The sequence below is a fragment of the Amblyomma mixtum genome, chromosome 1 (assembly GCF_055824585.1).
Source record: "Amblyomma mixtum isolate Tamu chromosome 1, ASM5582458v1, whole genome shotgun sequence".
Lineage (NCBI taxonomy): Eukaryota > Metazoa > Arthropoda > Arachnida > Ixodida > Ixodidae > Amblyomma > Amblyomma mixtum.
Window position 1 is genome coordinate 133,122,239 of NC_143012.1, and position 18,105 is coordinate 133,140,343.

Consider the following 18,105-nt stretch of genomic DNA (forward strand, 5'->3'; position numbering starts at 1 on the left):
AAGAATGAAAAAGCACTGATAAGATTTTAGTACATGTTAAAGATTCTCTAACGCTTGAACAGCAACACGCAGTTTTTTGCGGGTGGTTAAAGAAAATAAATCATCCGGTAATTCGTTGAAGATAGCTGGCACGTAATATTTTCTAGTTGCTTTGCCGTAGTGAGTGCGCACTCTCGGTTTATGATAGCGAGGAACATGTCTCAACGGTACCGGTTTCGTATTTATGTGTCTGTATGCGCTATTCCAAAAATATTTCAGTACTAGAATTTGTTTAAAAAGATTGTCAAAAGAAGGCAAACCGGCTGCGGTACTTCCAACAATGGCAGCACCACTGGAAGAACTATGTGGAGCCCCAAGAAGCCTGCTTTGAAGATGATTAGGTTTCCAAAGCTCCAGTTATGCCAGTTTTTTTTCTTCGGCAAAAGGTCGGATACTCTTCTAACAGACCTCGTATAACATGTTTCATAACTATAGCCAAATTTGACATTTGAAGGGCAACTGCATAGGTTCCAGGAATCGACGAGCTTAAAGGGGTCGAATGTATGAAACTTGAAGGTAAAGCATGCAAAGTCCTTTTGGGCTAACATTTGAAACGGTGATGAAGTCGAGGGTTGGACGGAAACCCGTCTGGTCGGGGGTGTACATGAAGAAGAAGGCAGAACACCGACCAAAAAACAATGAACACTTTAAACGACGTTTCGGCTCCCACACGGGAGCCTTGTTCACAAAAAGGTACAGACGTGAAAGGCTGGCTATTTATGCTTTAAAATGTGCCCTAGGCAGCGGGCGTATGCACTATGAAGTGCCCCGTCAGTGCGATTAAGAGTGTGGTCGGTTGTCTGAATGATTAATGATTCCAGATATAGGCGGCTTTTGAGATTCTTTTCGGTTTTTAAAATGCGCGCATTGCTCCAATCTATGTCATGCTGCCTGCTTTCGGAATGTTCGGCGAGTGCATTTGACGAAGCTTTCTTGTTTTCAACATCATACTGGTGTTGTTTCAATCTTTTAACAAAGTTTCCACTTTCACCCACATACACATGGTGACAGTCTCTACACGGTATACTGTACACTACGCCCGGAAACTTTTCCTTTGGCAGGCAGTCTTTCACGTTCACGAGAGTTTGCCGCAACTTCTTCGCCGGCACATGTGACACCTCGACGTCGTAAGAACGCAGGATGCGCGCCAAGGTTTCGCTGATCCCGGGCACATATGGCACAGGTGCACGTTTTTTGACGGCTGGGCCACTGTCAGATCGGGGGGGTCGCAACAGTTTGCGTTCCACAGCGTTGACGAAAGGCAACGGGTAGCCACATTCGGAGAGGTCCTTGCGAACTCTTTGACGGTCGGCTTTGGCGTCCTCTGGCTCTGTGCAGATGCGGTCTGCTCGACGAAAAAGCGAGGCAACCACTGATCTCTTGTGAGAGGCTGGGTGAAGGGAGTTAAAGTGAAGATAGCGGCCAGTATGAGTGCTCTTTCTGTACACTTTGAATGAGAGTGCGGTTTGGCTTCGTTTCACTAAGATGTCCAAAAATGGAAGCTGTCCATTCTCTTCTTGTTCGACTGTGAACTGGATGGCTCCTTCGATGCTGTTAAGATGCGCTGTGAAATCAAGTAAAGCATCCTTCTTGATAATAGAAAAACAGTCATCGACGTACCGCACAAAAATCTTTGGTTGTGGGCTGAATGAATCTAGTGCGTGGCTTTCCAGCCATTCCATTGTTAGGTTTGCAGCGGTAACAGAAACTGAAGCGCCCATGGCTGTGCCGTGAACTTGTTTGTAAAACACATGGTCGAAAGTAAAATAAGTGTTACTGAGGCAGAAATGCAGGAGTCGCCTGAGATCCGGTACATCGATTGGCGACCTGCCAGGCAAAGTGGCATCAGATTCCAGGGCTGCCGCGCAAACCTCGACTGCTAAGTCAATTGGAACGCTCGTGAAGAGCGACTTGACATCAAAAGAGACCATCATGTCACAGTCGTCAAGACGCACATTTCGAACTTTTTCTATAAAGTCAGCAGAATGACGCACATTGGTGGGGGTTCTTCCGACGAGCGGAGCAAGTATGCGATGCAGGAAGCCAGAGAGCTTGTAGAGGGGTGAACGGGTGAAATCTACGATAGGCCTCATTGGAACATCGGTTTTGTGTATCTTAGGAAGGCCATACAACGCCGGAGCTGAGCCATTGTGACATAGTAGCGCGAAGCAGAGGGACTTGTGCTGGGGTGGCACCACTCGAAAGACGTCCGATAGAAGCTTTTGCAACTGTGTCTGTATCTTTGCCGTTGGGTCCTTCTTGAGACGCACGTAAGTGCTCTGGTCATTCATCAGGGCCAGCATTTTGCTCTTGTAGTCGACCTTGTCGAGAAGAACAGTGGAATTTCCTTTGTCAGCTGGTAGAATGACCAAATCTACATTAGCCTGGAGTTGCTTGATTGCGTTGCGCTGAGCTGAAGAGAGTGTCGAGGAGGCCTGAAGCGGACGCAACCTCGAAAGAGCGCCGATCGCGCGAGTACGGGCTTCTTCGCGGCGGAATGGTTCCACCTTGCTGATTGCATTCTCCACCGCGCATACAATTTTTCTTTTGTCTGGCGCCGGCGCCACATTGAAGTTTAGGCCCAAGTTAAGTACGGACATTTCAGCCGGATTAGGCTTATACGAGGACAGGTTGTGAACTGTTGACAAAGTGACGTTGCTGCTTGCAGGCCTATCCTGATGTGCAAGCCTGTTGAGTTTGTTTTCGTGAGACTGTTCTGCTCTGGCTGCAGTTAATTTGGCCTGAAAATTGGCGTGTAGCTGCACGCTTGGGAAAACTGCTGAGTACTGGTGCTCTAGCTGGCGTCGTGCAAAGAAAGCTTCGTTTTCTAGTTTCCTAATTGTTTGTTTGCAATCTAAAATTCTTGCCTGTAATAGAAGTCGTTCAGCCTTGGCGACCACACTGTAGCCGAAACTTGTTGCAACGGGCCTGCTGAGGCGGAGGGACCGAGGAATGAGACCAAGGGTCTTGCATGTCATGTTGAAGTTCAAGTGACCTTTGAATGATGCCACTCGAGTAGTCACGGAAGTAAATCGACGGATTTCGGTGATTGCTCTTTGGCCATACGACCGGCGTAAGTTGATGAAGTCGAGGGTTGGACGGAAACCCGTCTGGTCGGGGGTGTACATGAAGAAGAAGGCAGAACACCGACCAAAAAACAATGAACACTTTAAACGACGTTTCGGCTCCCACACGGGAGCCTTGTTCACAAAAAGGTACAGACGTGAAAGGCTGGCTATTTATGCTTTAAAATGTGCCCTAGGCAGCGGGCGTATGCACTATGAAGTGCCCCGTCAGTGCGATTAAGAGTGTGGTCGGTTGTCTGAATGATTAATGATTCCAGATATAGGCGGCTTTTGAGATTCTTTTCGGTTTTTAAAATGCGCGCATTGCTCCAATCTATGTCATGCTGCCTGCTTTCGGAATGTTCGGCGAGTGCATTTGACGAAGCTTTCTTGTTTTCAACATCATACTGGTGTTGTTTCAATCTTTTAACAAAGTTTCCACTTTCACCCACATACACATGGTGACAGTCTCTACACGGTATACTGTACACTACGCCCGGAAACTTTTCCTTTGGCAGGCAGTCTTTCACGTTCACGAGAGTTTGCCGCAACTTCTTCGCCGGCACATGTGACACCTCGACGTCGTAAGAACGCAGGATGCGCGCCAAGGTTTCGCTGATCCCGGGCACATATGGCACAGGTGCACGTTTTTTGACGGCTGGGCCACTGTCAGATCGGGGGGGTCGCAACAGTTTGCGTTCCACAGCGTTGACGAAAGGCAACGGGTAGCCACATTCGGAGAGGTCCTTGCGAACTCTTTGACGGTCGGCTTTGGCGTCCTCTGGCTCTGTGCAGATGCGGTCTGCTCGACGAAAAAGCGAGGCAACCACTGATCTCTTGTGAGAGGCTGGGTGAAGGGAGTTAAAGTGAAGATAGCGGCCAGTATGAGTGCTCTTTCTGTACACTTTGAATGAGAGTGCGGTTTGGCTTCGTTTCACTAAGATGTCCAAAAATGGAAGCTGTCCATTCTCTTCTTGTTCGACTGTGAACTGGATGGCTCCTTCGATGCTGTTAAGATGCGCTGTGAAATCAAGTAAAGCATCCTTCTTGATAATAGAAAAACAGTCATCGACGTACCGCACAAAAATCTTTGGTTGTGGGCTGAATGAATATGTGCCCGGGATCAGCGAAACCTTGGCGCGCATCCTGCGTTCTTACGACGTCGAGGTGTCACATATGCCGGCGAAGAAGTTGCGGCAAACTCTCGTGAACGTGAAAGACTGCCTGCCAAAGGAAAAGTTTCCGGGCGTAGTGTACAGTATACCGTGTAGAGACTGTCACCATGTGTATGTGGGTGAAAGTGGAAACTTTGTTAAAAGATTGAAACAACACCAGTATGATGTTGAAAACAAGAAAGCTTCGTCAAATGCACTCGCCGAACATTCCGAAAGCAGGCAGCATGACATAGATTGGAGCAATGCGCGCATTTTAAAAACCGAAAAGAATCTCAAAAGCCGCCTATATCTGGAATCATTAATCATTCAGACAACCGACCACACTCTTAATCGCACTGACGGGGCACTTCATAGTGCATACGCCCGCTGCCTAGGGCACATTTTAAAGCATAAATAGCCAGCCTTTCACGTCTGTACCTTTTTGTGAACAAGGCTCCCGTGTGGGAGCCGAAACGTCGTTTAAAGTGTTCATTGTTTTTTGGTCGGTGTTCTGCCTTCTTCTTCATGTACACCCCCGACCAGACGGGTTTCCGTCCAACCCTCGACTTCATCAACTTACGCCGGTCGTATGGCCAAAGAGCAATCACCGAAATCCGTCGATTTACTTCCGTGACTACTCGAGTGGCATCATTCAAAGGTCACTTGAACTTCAACATGACATGCAAGACCCTTGGTCTCATTCCTCGGTCCCTCCGCCTCAGCAGGCCCGTTGCAACAAGTTTCGGCTACAGTGTGGTCGCCAAGGCTGAACGACTTCTATTACAGGCAAGAATTTTAGATTGCAAACAAACAATTAGGAAACTAGAAAACGAAGCTTTCTTTGCACGACGCCAGCTAGAGCACCAGTACTCAGCAGTTTTCCCAAGCGTGCAGCTACACGCCAATTTTCAGGCCAAATTAACTGCAGCCAGAGCAGAACAGTCTCACGAAAACAAACTCAACAGGCTTGCACATCAGGATAGGCCTGCAAGCAGCAACGTCACTTTGTCAACAGTTCACAACCTGTCCTCGTATAAGCCTAATCCGGCTGAAATGTCCGTACTTAACTTGGGCCTAAACTTCAATGTGGCGCCGGCGCCAGACAAAAGAAAAATTGTATGCGCGGTGGAGAATGCAATCAGCAAGGTGGAACCATTCCGCCGCGAAGAAGCCCGTACTCGCGCGATCGGCGCTCTTTCGAGGTTGCGTCCGCTTCAGGCCTCCTCGACACTCTCTTCAGCTCAGCGCAACGCAATCAAGCAACTCCAGGCTAATGTAGATTTGGTCATTCTACCAGCTGACAAAGGAAATTCCACTGTTCTTCTCGACAAGGTCGACTACAAGAGCAAAATGCTGGCCCTGATGAATGACCAGAGCACTTACGTGCGTCTCAAGAAGGACCCAACGGCAAAGATACAGACACAGTTGCAAAAGCTTCTATCGGACGTCTTTCGAGTGGTGCCACCCCAGCACAAGTCCCTCTGCTTCGCGCTACTATGTCACAATGGCTCAGCTCCGGCGTTGTATGGCCTTCCTAAGATACACAAAACCGATGTTCCAATGAGGCCTATCGTAGATTTCACCCGTTCACCCCTCTACAAGCTCTCTGGCTTCCTGCATCGCATACTTGCTCCGCTCGTCGGAAGAACCCCCACCAATGTGCGTCATTCTGCTGACTTTATAGAAAAAGTTCGAAATGTGCGTCTTGACGACTGTGACATGATGGTCTCTTTTGATGTCAAGTCGCTCTTCACGAGCGTTCCAATTGACTTAGCAGTCGAGGTTTGCGCGGCAGCCCTGGAATCTGATGCCACTTTGCCTGGCAGGTCGCCAATCGATGTACCGGATCTCAGGCGACTCCTGCATTTCTGCCTCAGTAACACTTATTTTACTTTCGACCATGTGTTTTACAAACAAGTTCACGGCACAGCCATGGGCGCTTCAGTTTCTGTTACCGCTGCAAACCTAACAATGGAATGGCTGGAAAGCCACGCACTAGATTCATTCAGCCCACAACCAAAGATTTTTGTGCGGTACGTCGATGACTGTTTTTCTATTATCAAGAAGGATGCTTTACTTGATTTCACAGCGCATCTTAACAGCATCGAAGGAGCCATCCAGTTCACAGTCGAACAAGAAGAGAATGGACAGCTTCCATTTTTGGACATCTTAGTGAAACGAAGCCAAACCGCACTCTCATTCAAAGTGTACAGAAAGAGCACTCATACTGGCCGCTATCTTCACTTTAACTCCCTTCACCCAGCCTCTCACAAGAGATCAGTGGTTGCCTCGCTTTTTCGTCGAGCAGACCGCATCTGCACAGAGCCAGAGGACGCCAAAGCCGACCGTCAAAGAGTTCGCAAGGACCTCTCCGAATGTGGCTACCCGTTGCCTTTCGTCAACGCTGTGGAACGCAAACTGTTGCGACCCCCCCGATCTGACAGTGGCCCAGCCGTCAAAAAACGTGCACCTGTGCCATATGTGCCCGGGATCAGCGAAACCTTGGCGCGCATCCTGCGTTCTTACGACGTCGAGGTGTCACATGTGCCGGCGAAGAAGTTGCGGCAAACTCTCGTGAACGTGAAAGACTGCCTGCCAAAGGAAAAGTTTCCGGGCGTAGTGTACAGTATACCGTGTAGAGACTGTCACCATGTGTATGTGGGTGAAAGTGGAAACTTTGTTAAAAGATTGAAACAACACCAGTATGATGTTGAAAACAAGAAAGCTTCGTCAAATGCACTCGCCGAACATTCCGAAAGCAGGCAGCATGACATAGATTGGAGCAATGCGCGCATTTTAAAAACCGAAAAGAATCTCAAAAGCCGCCTATATCTGGAATCATTAATCATTCAGACAACCGACCACACTCTTAATCGCACTGACGGGGCACTTCATAGTGCATACGCCCGCTGCCTAGGGCACATTTTAAAGCATAAATAGCCAGCCTTTCACGTCTGTACCTTTTTGTGAACAAGGCTCCCGTGTGGGAGCCGAAACGTCGTTTAAAGTGTTCATTGTTTTTTGGTCGGTGTTCTGCCTTCTTCTTCTTGAAACGGTGATGTAAATGGTGTCTGAAATCCCGACGCCCTTTAAGCTTCTTCACAGTGCATAGCGCCAAGCGGGGGGGGGGGGGGGCATCATGATGTCATCGAAGGTACCGGTACATTTTCAATGCATAAAGGCTTGTTTAAAAAAAAAAATTGGCTGAGCCTTAGCTTGGTTAAGCCCGGTAATTGCGAAAGCAATTTCCCCTGGCTGCGCCTAGGTTGGCTGGTGGTGTGTCTTGGTGGTGCTCTTTGTAAGGGTTATGTTATCAAAGTTAGTTAATGACGCTTAAGGTTCGCCTTTAGGAGCGGAACGCGACAGCGTGTTGTAGCGCTGCCAGTTAGTCCACGGAACGCCACCACCCGTTCGGCGCGATGCCTTGCCCTTTGAACGCGAGGGTTTTCGAGGAAAGGAAATTGCGCAGTAATTCTCTGTCATCTCGGTGGACACCCGAACCGCACCGTACAGGAAGGGAGGAACGCCACCACCCGTTCAGCGCGATGCCTTCGCGGTAGGCGGCATTGACACGTCTGGCCGCCGGCGCGCTGCGCGCCCGGTTTTGCGGCAGATGGCATGATGTCAGACCGCTAAGCGCGCCGCGCGCGGCAGGAGCGGGAGTTAGGCCGCGCTTGGTATCTGCGGCCTCGCTACGCGACGGCGCAAGTTGGAGCCCCGCTCTTGCAGCTGTGACGTCAGACCGCTAAGCGCGCCGCGCGTGGCAGGAGCAAGAGTTAGGCCGCGCTTGATAGCTGCGGCCTCGCTTCGCGACGGCGCGAGTTGGGCCTCTGGTTTTTGCGGCAGATGGCATGACGTCACAGCAGGGGGTCATGCTAAAGGTCATTGGTAGCTACCGGCCTCGCTACGCGACCGGCTGAAAGTGCAACTAGTATTGCTTTCGCAATAAAAAATCCAACGTCATCAAAGGCAAAGGTCGTCTACCGTTGTTATACAGCATCCAACGAGGCACGGCAGGGTGTGGTCGACCACAGCGGAAATTTGAAATCTTCCCTTCGTGACATCACACCAACCTTCTCTGCATTCCTTCGGTATTTTGAGAAGTCTAAAATTTAATCTTCGAATACGTCCCTGGTTTAAAGGCTAGTGCCAAAACTCTTGGCATGCTTTACCTACAGCTCATATATATTTATATCCTTGAATAGCGTGCAATTCTCAAAAAGTGGTGCAGTTGCCCTTTAAGACTACATATATATTAAGCACAATTTTGAGAATACTCTAAAGACACTGTGAATGCTGCGCTTACAAAAAAGTCTAAATATTTCACATTGTTTAGTACACTTGTCAGAATGCCTTAATGTTATATGAAAATTGTACCAGAACTCTGTATCAGCCTGATGCTTGCCAGTATTGGCAGCAAGAGCAGTATTAGTTTATAAGACTACTACGCCATTGTATCTGACGTGTTACGTTATGGTAGGACTATTAAGTCGACTTAGATTTCGTTGCATCACTGTGATATGAGGAGGGCATACAGCAAGTGCAAGCAGTAAAGGGAAAAGAAAAAAATTACCTACACAGCACGGAGCAGAAGAGAGGAATAAAAGTTTCAAGTGCGACCACCTATGGTAACGTTCACGAATGTTCACTGACACGCATAGGATTTTTCCCCTCCAAAGGACATATGCGAACTGAAGCGCATATATCACATAATAACACAGGGGAAATACAAAGACACTTACAGAAAATATTCTTGTAGTGTTCAGAGACTAGGTTTTTGTATTGATAAACCTGTAGAAGTTAGTTTCTTTATTAATCATGGGGCTGCATGATGTATCATTTGTCAGCCAAGTTCTGTAAGGCTGAAGCAAAGGTTCCAATATACTTGTTTTCAAAATTTATATATTGTGCCGAGGTTGGCTTGAAGGGCGACAGTTGTAGCAAGATATATGGTCACAGTGAGAAATAGATTTTTTATATTTGACAGCTTTGCTATCTGTAAGGTAAACCAACATTAACTAAGCAACGTACGACATTCTTTTGCAGCATGTACAGAGAATTCCGTTTTTATGTGCGGGAATTTAAAAAATTCCTGTGAGCAAACTACTGGCCTAATCGGGAGCAAACTTCGCTCACGGGGTAGCATATTATGGTCTACGTTATTTGAGATGTAATTAAACGTCGGTACTTGCCTGCATTTCCTGAAATTAAGAAGAAACTGCTGTCAACTGCGAGAAAAGCTGTCGCAGACGAGAGCTATACACGAGCCGAACAGCTGGTTTGACAGGGCACGCCATCTGCCGGAAGGCGAGGCAGACGCGTCAAACCAGCTGCTCGGCTCGCGTATAGCTCTCGTCTGCGACAGCTTTTCTCGCAGTTGACAGCAGTTTCTTCTTAATTTCAGGAAATGCGGCAAGTACCGACGTTTAATTACATCTCAAATAACGTAGACCATAATATGCTACCCCGTGAGCGAAGTTTGCTCCCGATTAGGCCAGTAGTTTGCTCACAGGAATTTTTTAAATTCCCGCACATAAAAACGGAATTCTCTGTACATTTGATTTCGGGTAGGCTAGCTTGAATTGTACTCCCGAGACAAAAGAACAGAAGTTTTCCTGCCTGAAAACATTGAAAAAAGGGCCACAATTTTGCTTTATTGCACCAAGCAGATTTAAGTTATTAGATAACCGGCCTGTTGAAGAAATTGTCTCGTCAAAAATTCTTTTACAAAACATTTTATGCCACAAAAGCTAAACGCAAGGCCTGCAGAATGCTGGCACCTACCCAGCAACACTGGGGATTGAACCCAGCACCGTCCACGTGCCAGGCGCATGCCCAAATGTCTAGGCCACTGCATAGCAATTATTAGGAGAACAAACAGCGCTTACAGACAAAGGACCAGAACAAGAAGGACACACAACTGCGCAGTTGTGTGTCCTTCTTGTTCTGGTCCTTTGTCTGTAAGCGCTGTTTGTTCTCAAGATGTTCCCCAACCAACTCGCCCAGCAACACACCTTGCCAATTATTAGGAAGTCTTACAATTTTATTTGTTAGGGTAATTGATAATTCAAGCAGTGTACTTTTTTGAAGGAAAAAAAATTGTACCATTTACCTTAAGAGAGTAACGTACATGAACATTTCACTTCTTGTCAAGGACATGTAGATGTTGTGGCAGTAGTGATGTTGTTAAGGGGCCGGCAAGATTAGCCTTGCATTTAAAATTGCAGAGTTGGTTCACCTGCATCGCATAGTCTGTAAATAGAATACAACTTCTAAGACTGTCCTATCGCAGAAGTAACTGTGAGATTATGGTTGTGGAAATGTCAAGAACAGCCTCGTCACTTTAAATAATATTTAGTTCTCTTTCTCTGAAATCAAATACCCACTGATCCAGTAGAAATGACAGTATATTTTATGTGCTACATATGGGACCCTTGTTTTGTGGAAAGGAGAGAGAGAGACTGAAATTTGTGCTCTCATGTCTTTCACGGGCACGGCCGTCGCCTGCCTGCGTGACTTCGCCGTGTTGCCTCACGTGTGCGCCCTGGAGACAAGCCCTCAAGGCCAGGCCCATGCCCTGCCCTTCCGTCCGTCAGAATCAATCCGGACTTGGCGCCTGGGTAGAAGACTTCTCTCGGCGCTTCTAACCGACTTCGCGGGTTGTTTTGCAACAAGCTCTAGGCTCGGTCGTACGGGTGTCTCAATGCACAGCATCATTACCAACTTCAGCCTTGTGTGTGTGTATTCCTTTCTGCGTGTCCACTAGTTGGTTGTTTATAGTATGTTACAACAACTAGCCCAGACTAAAGTCCTTCTGCATCACCGACGAGACCACACCACCAGTATGCCAGAGCCTACTGCGTTTCCTCGACGGAACACGAAGACATTAAAAAGCAAGTGGACGAAAAGAAAGACAACACCTTGATTGAGGTTTTGGGTCGATTACCGCAAGCTAAACAACGTGAACAAAAAGGCCGTTTACCCGCTCCCCGAGACAGCTGATGCACTCGACAGACTACGTGATGCTAGGTTCTTTTGAGATCTAAATCTCAAAAGCGGCTACTGGCAAATAGAGGTGGGCGAGCGAGACCGCGAGGAAACTGCTTTTGTGACGCCTGGTGGTCTATACGAATTTAAGGTGCTCCCGTTTGGTCTTTGCTCAGCGCCGGCTACTTTCCAACGCATGATGGACACTCTTAATTATCTGGGCTCAAGTGGAAGACGTGCCGGGTATACCTGGAGGATGAAGTCACTTTCTCGCCCACCTTCGAGCAACACTTGGAGCGGCTGCACACAGTGCTCCGGGCGCTCTATTGTGCGCACCTTATGATCAAGCCTGAAAAAATGTTATTTTGGTTTTCAGGAGCTTCGCTTCCTCAGGCACGTTGTCAGCGCGCGCGGTGTTCTCCCTGAGAGGAGGAATAACCGCGAACTTAGACGAGATTGAAGAACGAGAAGAGGACAGGACGAGCGAGGACGAGCGGTTCTCGTTCTTCAGTCTCGTCCAAGTTCACGGTTATTCCTCGTCTCCAACATGTCAGACCAACTGGCCCAAAGCTTCCCCTTGTTGAACCTTATTCTCCCAGACCTCGACAAAGCCGCTGCTTCAGTTTCAGTTTCAGTTTTATTCCTTAAAGGCCCCCTTTTCAGGGGGTGTTACATAAGGGGTGGGAATACACTTGAAAATGTGAAAAAAAAACAGCAATGATTAACATTGAAGATGATTTGTTACACGCGCTTGAAAAACAGATGGCGAAGCGATGACGACGATGTCATAGGGAAGGCCGTTCCAGTCTGAAGCTGTCCGCGAAAAGAGCGATGCAGAAAAAGTAGTAGTGTGCGACGATGGGCGTGCAACTTGCAGTGGATGACTGGTGCGGTGAGATATGCGTGCTGCGGCTGTGATGTACGGTGCTTGATTCAGGGAAGAATAAAAAAACCTGTGAAAAAGAGCGAGGCTAGCGATGCGGCGACGAAATGAAAGGAGTGGCAATCCGGATTTCACTTTCAAAGTTGAAACACTGGTGTCGTACGAGTATGAGGAATGAATGAACCGGACGGCACGATTTTGAACAGATTCCAATGCAGTGATTAGATATACTTGATGTGGGTTCCAGATGGCAGATGCATATTCTAATTTTGGTCTTACCAATGATTTGTACGCGAGCAGCTTTACCTCAGGTGGGGCAAGACGGAGGTGACGCTTCAGGAAACCTAGTGTTTTATTTGATGCTGAAATGATGTTACTGATATGAGCGCGCCATGAGAGATCAGGAGAGACGGTGATTCCCAGATATTTATACGATTCTGTTAGCTCAATCGGTGTATCAGAAACAGAGTAATAAAAACGATAAGGGTTACGACGACGAGAAAAAGACATGAGTTTGCATTTAGTAGGATTAAGGGACATCAACCAATTATTGCACCAATTTAATACACTGTTAAGATCTGCCTGAAGGGTGTGTTGATCATCGCGATTGTTAATGGTACGGTAAATGACACAATCATCGGCGAACATTCTAATGCTGCTGGAAACATGCATGGGCAAGTCGTTAATATATATTAAGAATAAAAGGGGACCAAGGACAGATCCTTGTGGGACACCGGATGTTACTGGGACGGACTTAGACAGGTGGCCGTTAACATAGACAGACTGCGAACGATTAGTTAGAAATTCTTCAATCCATTTTAAAATATTAGCGTGTAGGTTGAGCTGCGAAAGTTTTAGTAATAGTCGGCGGTGAGGGACCTTGTCAAAGGCTTTCGCAAAATCTAGAAAAATAGCGTCGGTCTGCATGTTACGGTCGAGATTAGCATGTAAGTCATGAAGGAAGAGTGCTAGTTGGGTTTCGCATGAGAGGCCCTTGCGAAATCCGTGTTGTGAAGGATGGAAAAATTCGTTTGCGTCAAGGAAGTTCATGATTTGTGAGTATATGACGTGCTCCATTATTTTACACGGTACGCTAGTTAAGGAAATGGGGCGGTAATTCAAAGGTGAGTCTCTGTTACCCGATTTGTAGACTGGAACGACCTTGCCCTGTTTCCAGTCAGCTGGAATGATTCCTGAAGACAGTGACTGTGAAAAAATAAGACATAAATAGGCTGCGCAAATAGTGTTCACGTTCTTCAAAAGTTTTGAATTAATTAGGTCTGTACCAGCTGCAGACGACAGTTTCATATTATGAATTATGGATGAGATGCCTTGTTCGCTAAAGGCGATAGCCGGCATGAAGGATTCCAAGTTAAAGGATGATAAGTGTGGAGGCGCGTCAAACTCGGTGGTGAAGACAGTTGCGAATGCATTGTTAAAAACGTCTGCACAGTTGTTATCAGCAACAGGTTCATTCAAGTCATTCGTTAACGTAATATGGGAACGGTGCGTAGGATTTAGGACCTGCCAAAATTGCTTTGGGTTGCTTATTAGTAGGTTTGGTAAGTCGTGGTGATAAAATGAGTGCTTGGCATCACGAACGGAATGTAAGTATAATTTTTCGATTTGGTAATATTTTTCCCATGCGGCAGGTGTGTCTATGCGTTTGGCGGAGCGAAAAAATCGTTTCTTTTTGTTTTCTAGTCGTTTTAAGGGCCGAGTAAACCAGGGTTTATTGCGGTTAGTGTGAAAAGTAATCGTCGGGACAAACGTATCAGTTAGACTGTTTAATTTGTTCTTGAAGATTGACCAGTTTTCATGAATTGAGCGAGTGTGAAATGCGGATTCATATTCGGGAAAAAAAGTGCTAAGATCTTCAGTTATTGCGTTGTAGTTTCCTTTATCGTATAGACGTATTGTTTTTTCAGATGTCTGTTTTTTAGTAGAGTGAAATGAAAATAGAGCATGTATGACTTTGTGGTCACTGATTTCCGGAAGAAAACTGATAGATGTTAGTTTTTCGGGGCTATTGGTTAATATCAGGTCGAGTGTGTTTGCTGATTCTTGTGTCACACGGGTTGGCTGTGATACTAATTGGGTAAGTTGCTCACACCAGTTGCTCACACCCCACTGACAAAAACTCTTCGACGGTTTTTGGGGCTGTGATCTTACTGTCGACAACTCGTCCAAGATTTCAACACAATAACAGAACCCTTAACAGCGCACATTTCGATTGCGCCGCTGCAACCGACATACACACCGATGCCAGGAACGTAGGCCTTGCGGTGGTCCCGGTACAGTAATCGCTTCCGCAAGCCGTACACTTTCGTGCTACTCCGGGCCATCAGTAAATTCCGCCCATACGTCTACGGAAGACCCTTTCGCGTTGTCAGTGACCACCACTCGTTATGCTGGCTGGCCAGCCTAAAAGATCTATCTGGGTGGTTGGGGAAGTGGAGCCTCTGTTTTTAAGGAGTACGGCGTAACAGTCGTGTAAAAGTCGGGGTGGTGGTGGTGAAAACATTTATTAAGAAGGGACAGGAGGTATGTTTGGATCAGCCCGTAAGGGACCTATCCTTACAAGCACTAGGTGGGGGTCCCTAGTACGGGACCCCAGTGGCGGTGGCCGCCACCCGGGCGCGCCCGACTAAGGCTTGTTAGGCCTGTAAGTCGTGGCAGCCGAGCAGGGTCGCCTCCCAGTCCTCCCGGGTTGGGTTGGGGATGGGGGGAATAGCCGGGTTGGAGAGGCAGGCCCACACCATGTGATAGGTGTCAGAAGACACCGCATGCCGGGGTACAGTGGGCCTCTTCGATTAACCACGCTCGGGCAGCCCGCTGGCGGCCCGCAAGTTTGTCTCTGACAGGAAAACGCATCATGGTCACGTGGGCTGGCGGCCACAGGAACCAGCCCGCCGGCAATCACGGCGGCAAGCAATTTGCGGATCACGGAGGGCAGATGCTCTCACTCTAGCTTCGCGTTCTGCTGCGTCCCATTGCTACGCACGCGAACGGCAGAAATAGGCTGCTTGGTATCGAAAACAACGACCTGACGTTATTGAGGGCTGCATGCCGCAGACTGCAGAAAAAGCAGCTGATCAAGCTCGCACTCGTATACATACATCGGCGACGACAACGCGAGCGTGTGCTTTCGGTGCACAGTGTGCTGTGTAAGCTCCGAGAAATCCCCAATAGCATGCGATGAGCAATCGCAATCTAACGTGTTTCAGTCGACACCACATAGCACGGAGAAACTGCCCGCGCGTTGTTTATCAAACGTCAAGCCATACTCTCGGTTTATCGCGTGTTTGCTTACTACGCAGTAAGTATATATGACTGGTATGACCGCCGACGATCGACCCTGCATGGTGGACTCTGCTGTGGTCGTTGCGATTTCTACGCTCGTAACCTGCTTCCTGTAAGCTGTAAGCAGAAAATAATCGGGATACGTTTCGTTCAACTGTAGTCTGTCGGCCGCCGGTTTTTGCTGCGGGCAAGGAATGCACGCATAATCTCGACAAAAGCGCATATCAGCTTGTTGAACGTCCACCTAGAACAAGCGGGTGCACTGTAATCGTATCTTTAATAATACAACTTTATAGCAGAGAACTTGCACTGGAATGAAAGGCTGCTACAATAAAGCCCTGCGCGTCAGCGCCTCACGTTTCGCGTGTGTTTGCATGACGATCAGCGCTAAGAGCTCATTTTTATCTCTTTTTGTTTTAATGAGCCAAACGCGAGGAGATGCATGCCTGCGGAACTTCTCAGATATTTTGAGCATATATGTGCCAGAAGGCCCGAGCATGAAGCTGTACAACAGTTGGCGACGACAGAATCAGCACTTGGTCGGCTACTGTAATGGCGACAACTGTGTGGCCACATATATGCCCGCACAGATGCCTCGAGCAATGTGCTCGTGAGGGCTTTTAATAAAGGACATGTTTCGGTCAAGCGTTTTTTCAAAGCATATCCACTTTTGCACTGCGCCAAACGCAATGAAGACCATACGCTCCCGTATCGCGCTCAACCAAACACTTCGTAAAACACGTTCAGCACACGCATATATGCGCGCGTCTGAACGCGTACTCGGAACTGGAATCCGGCTGCTCTCGTGAAAGGCCTCGAACACCATCGCAATATCAGCCGGGCGCACGAAATTACCAGTCGAAATATTTGGTGAATCAGAAGTATGCGATCGTAATATGAAGCGTGCAATTGTGCATGCGAGCTGGTGAGACGATCGAAATATGATCGCGCATACGCACGCAAAACATACCGATAAACAGCGAGAACTACCGCAAAAGGTGCGATTGCAGGCGACACAGTCGATATGCACCGTGGCCTAGTCGAAACAAACGCCTGCATCGCGCAAAACATCGAATGAAGAACCGCGGTCCTTCTAGTCCATATAAAAATGGCCGCGCGAGCTTCCCGCTACCTTACACCTGTCTGTCGTCTGCTAGCTGCCCGAGCGCTGCCCGCACAAAATCGTTCTGGCGAGTCTGGCCGCCGGCTGGCAGCCCGAAACCGCCCAGCCAGAGAAAAACGAACGCATGGAGGAAGAAAAACTAGGAGGGAGCATGACGTCACAATCGTGAAGCCTAGTCATAAAAAATATAATGGAAAGAATCATGGGAAATAGGCCCTCACGTGACAAGGCAGCGGTAGCTCTTAGCCGTATTTCGGTTTCGGTTTCGCTCTCTCGCTGTACGAGCAACTGCGCGACCATCTGCTTGTGTTAACTGACGGCTCCGTGGTGAGCGCAAACTGCTCGCTCGCCGCAGCGGTAGCAGCGACCACCATCCCCGAGCGACGCGTGCGCTGACTGCGGCGCAGTGGAGAGATTGGAGCACATGCTCCTTCGCTGTGCCGCTTCTGCAGTGCCGCGTCGCGAGATGCTCGCAGCCTACAGGGCGCTGGGAATCATCCCGGACAGTCTCGAGGCGCTCCTGTGGCCTCGCAGCAGTGCGCGCACCCGTGACAGAACAATGGTGAGCCTCTGTGCGTTCATCGAGCAGGCGGGCTTGACTTCCAACTTTGCTCTTCGCCAGGTAGTGCACGAGCAGCGGCGTGAGCCCACAGGACCGCGTCAACTCCGAGCATCGGCTCCGAAACCGACAAACAAGCTAACGCCGAGGGCCGGGAGAGCCCGCGCAGGGGCAGACGTAAAGCCGCTGGCACCCTCTCTCGACAGCGAGAGAGAGAACATACTTCACTGCTGCATTTCACGTCGGAACCGCGTATGTGCGCGAGCGCATGGAGCCTTCCTCCATGGCGCGAGCGTATTCGGCGCGACTAGTGCCTCGAGAATAGCGGAGAACGGCGGGCCGATGGGCGGGCCGAAGTCCGCCTGCCCGAGAAATAGAATCTTGCGCAGCGCGCCGGAGCGCTCGTTCAACACGTCCGTCCGCCGTGAGCGCTCTGGAAGCCGCTGCGCCCTTTTTTAGAGGCTCGTTTCTTCGCCTACTCTCGAGTTCTCCGCTTATAGCATGCGCTGAAATAAACGCTCTGTATGTGTGTATAACGACGAAAGGAATTCCTCTCCATTCTCTTTATGAACCACAGTTAAACAGTGACGAGGTCGCGGCCGCACCCTTTGATAAAAAGTTTACCTGCAGTTTTCTACAGTGCACCCAAAAACTCAAGAGTGTAATCAACAGAAGTGTTGAGACGCGGAGCCTTCAGACAACCTCGAGCTCGGTACGCATTCCGCCAAAGCTGCAACACAGGCGCTGCGCTTCTGCGCAACTTCGGAGCACGGACGTTCACTAAAAAGCACCGCTGGCTGGCAGTCTGGTAACTGTGGAGGAGGGCCTATTTCCCATGAGACAGTGCGCAAAAGGGCCCTCGGCAGCGGCGTCAGAGGAGGATGGCTTGCAGAGGCTGAGCGCACTCTCTCCTAGTTTTTTTACCTCCATGAACGAACGCGATCCGGGCAGCCACCGGAAGTGGGCGGAGCAACCCGAGAAAATCGAGCGCC

The 18,105-nt window shown here is 48.7% G+C and overlaps 3 protein-coding genes across 3 annotated transcripts; 1 reads left to right on the forward strand and 2 right to left on the reverse strand.

Moving 5' to 3' along the window:
- Window positions 1-648: 648 nt before the first annotated feature.
- On the reverse strand, window positions 649-2,639 carry LOC149367633 (uncharacterized). Its single transcript, XM_089575150.1, has one exon. It carries the CDS (start codon window positions 2,637-2,639, stop codon window positions 753-755), a length of 1,887 nt encoding a protein of 628 aa, XP_089431276.1. The 3' UTR covers window positions 649-752.
- A 531-nt stretch (window positions 2,640-3,170) lies between these two features.
- Window positions 3,171-4,249, reverse strand: LOC149367634 (uncharacterized). The gene has a single exon (XM_089575164.1). The coding sequence runs from the start codon at window positions 4,247-4,249 to the stop codon at window positions 3,275-3,277; it is 975 nt and encodes a 324-aa protein (XP_089431290.1). The 3' UTR covers window positions 3,171-3,274.
- A 1,062-nt stretch (window positions 4,250-5,311) lies between these two features.
- Window positions 5,312-7,198, forward strand: LOC149367635 (uncharacterized). Its single transcript, XM_089575177.1, has one exon. The coding sequence runs from the start codon at window positions 5,312-5,314 to the stop codon at window positions 7,196-7,198; it is 1,887 nt and encodes a 628-aa protein (XP_089431303.1).
- Window positions 7,199-18,105: the final 10,907 nt, after the last annotated feature.

Coding starts and splice junctions, on each gene's coding strand:
- LOC149367633 (XM_089575150.1), bottom strand. CDS start 2,639: ATGTCCGTACTTAACTTGGGCCTAAACTTCAATGTGGCGCCGGCGCCA.
- LOC149367634 (XM_089575164.1), bottom strand. CDS start 4,249: ATGCGCGCCAAGGTTTCGCTGATCCCGGGCACATATTCATTCAGCCCA.
- LOC149367635 (XM_089575177.1), top strand. CDS start 5,312: ATGTCCGTACTTAACTTGGGCCTAAACTTCAATGTGGCGCCGGCGCCA.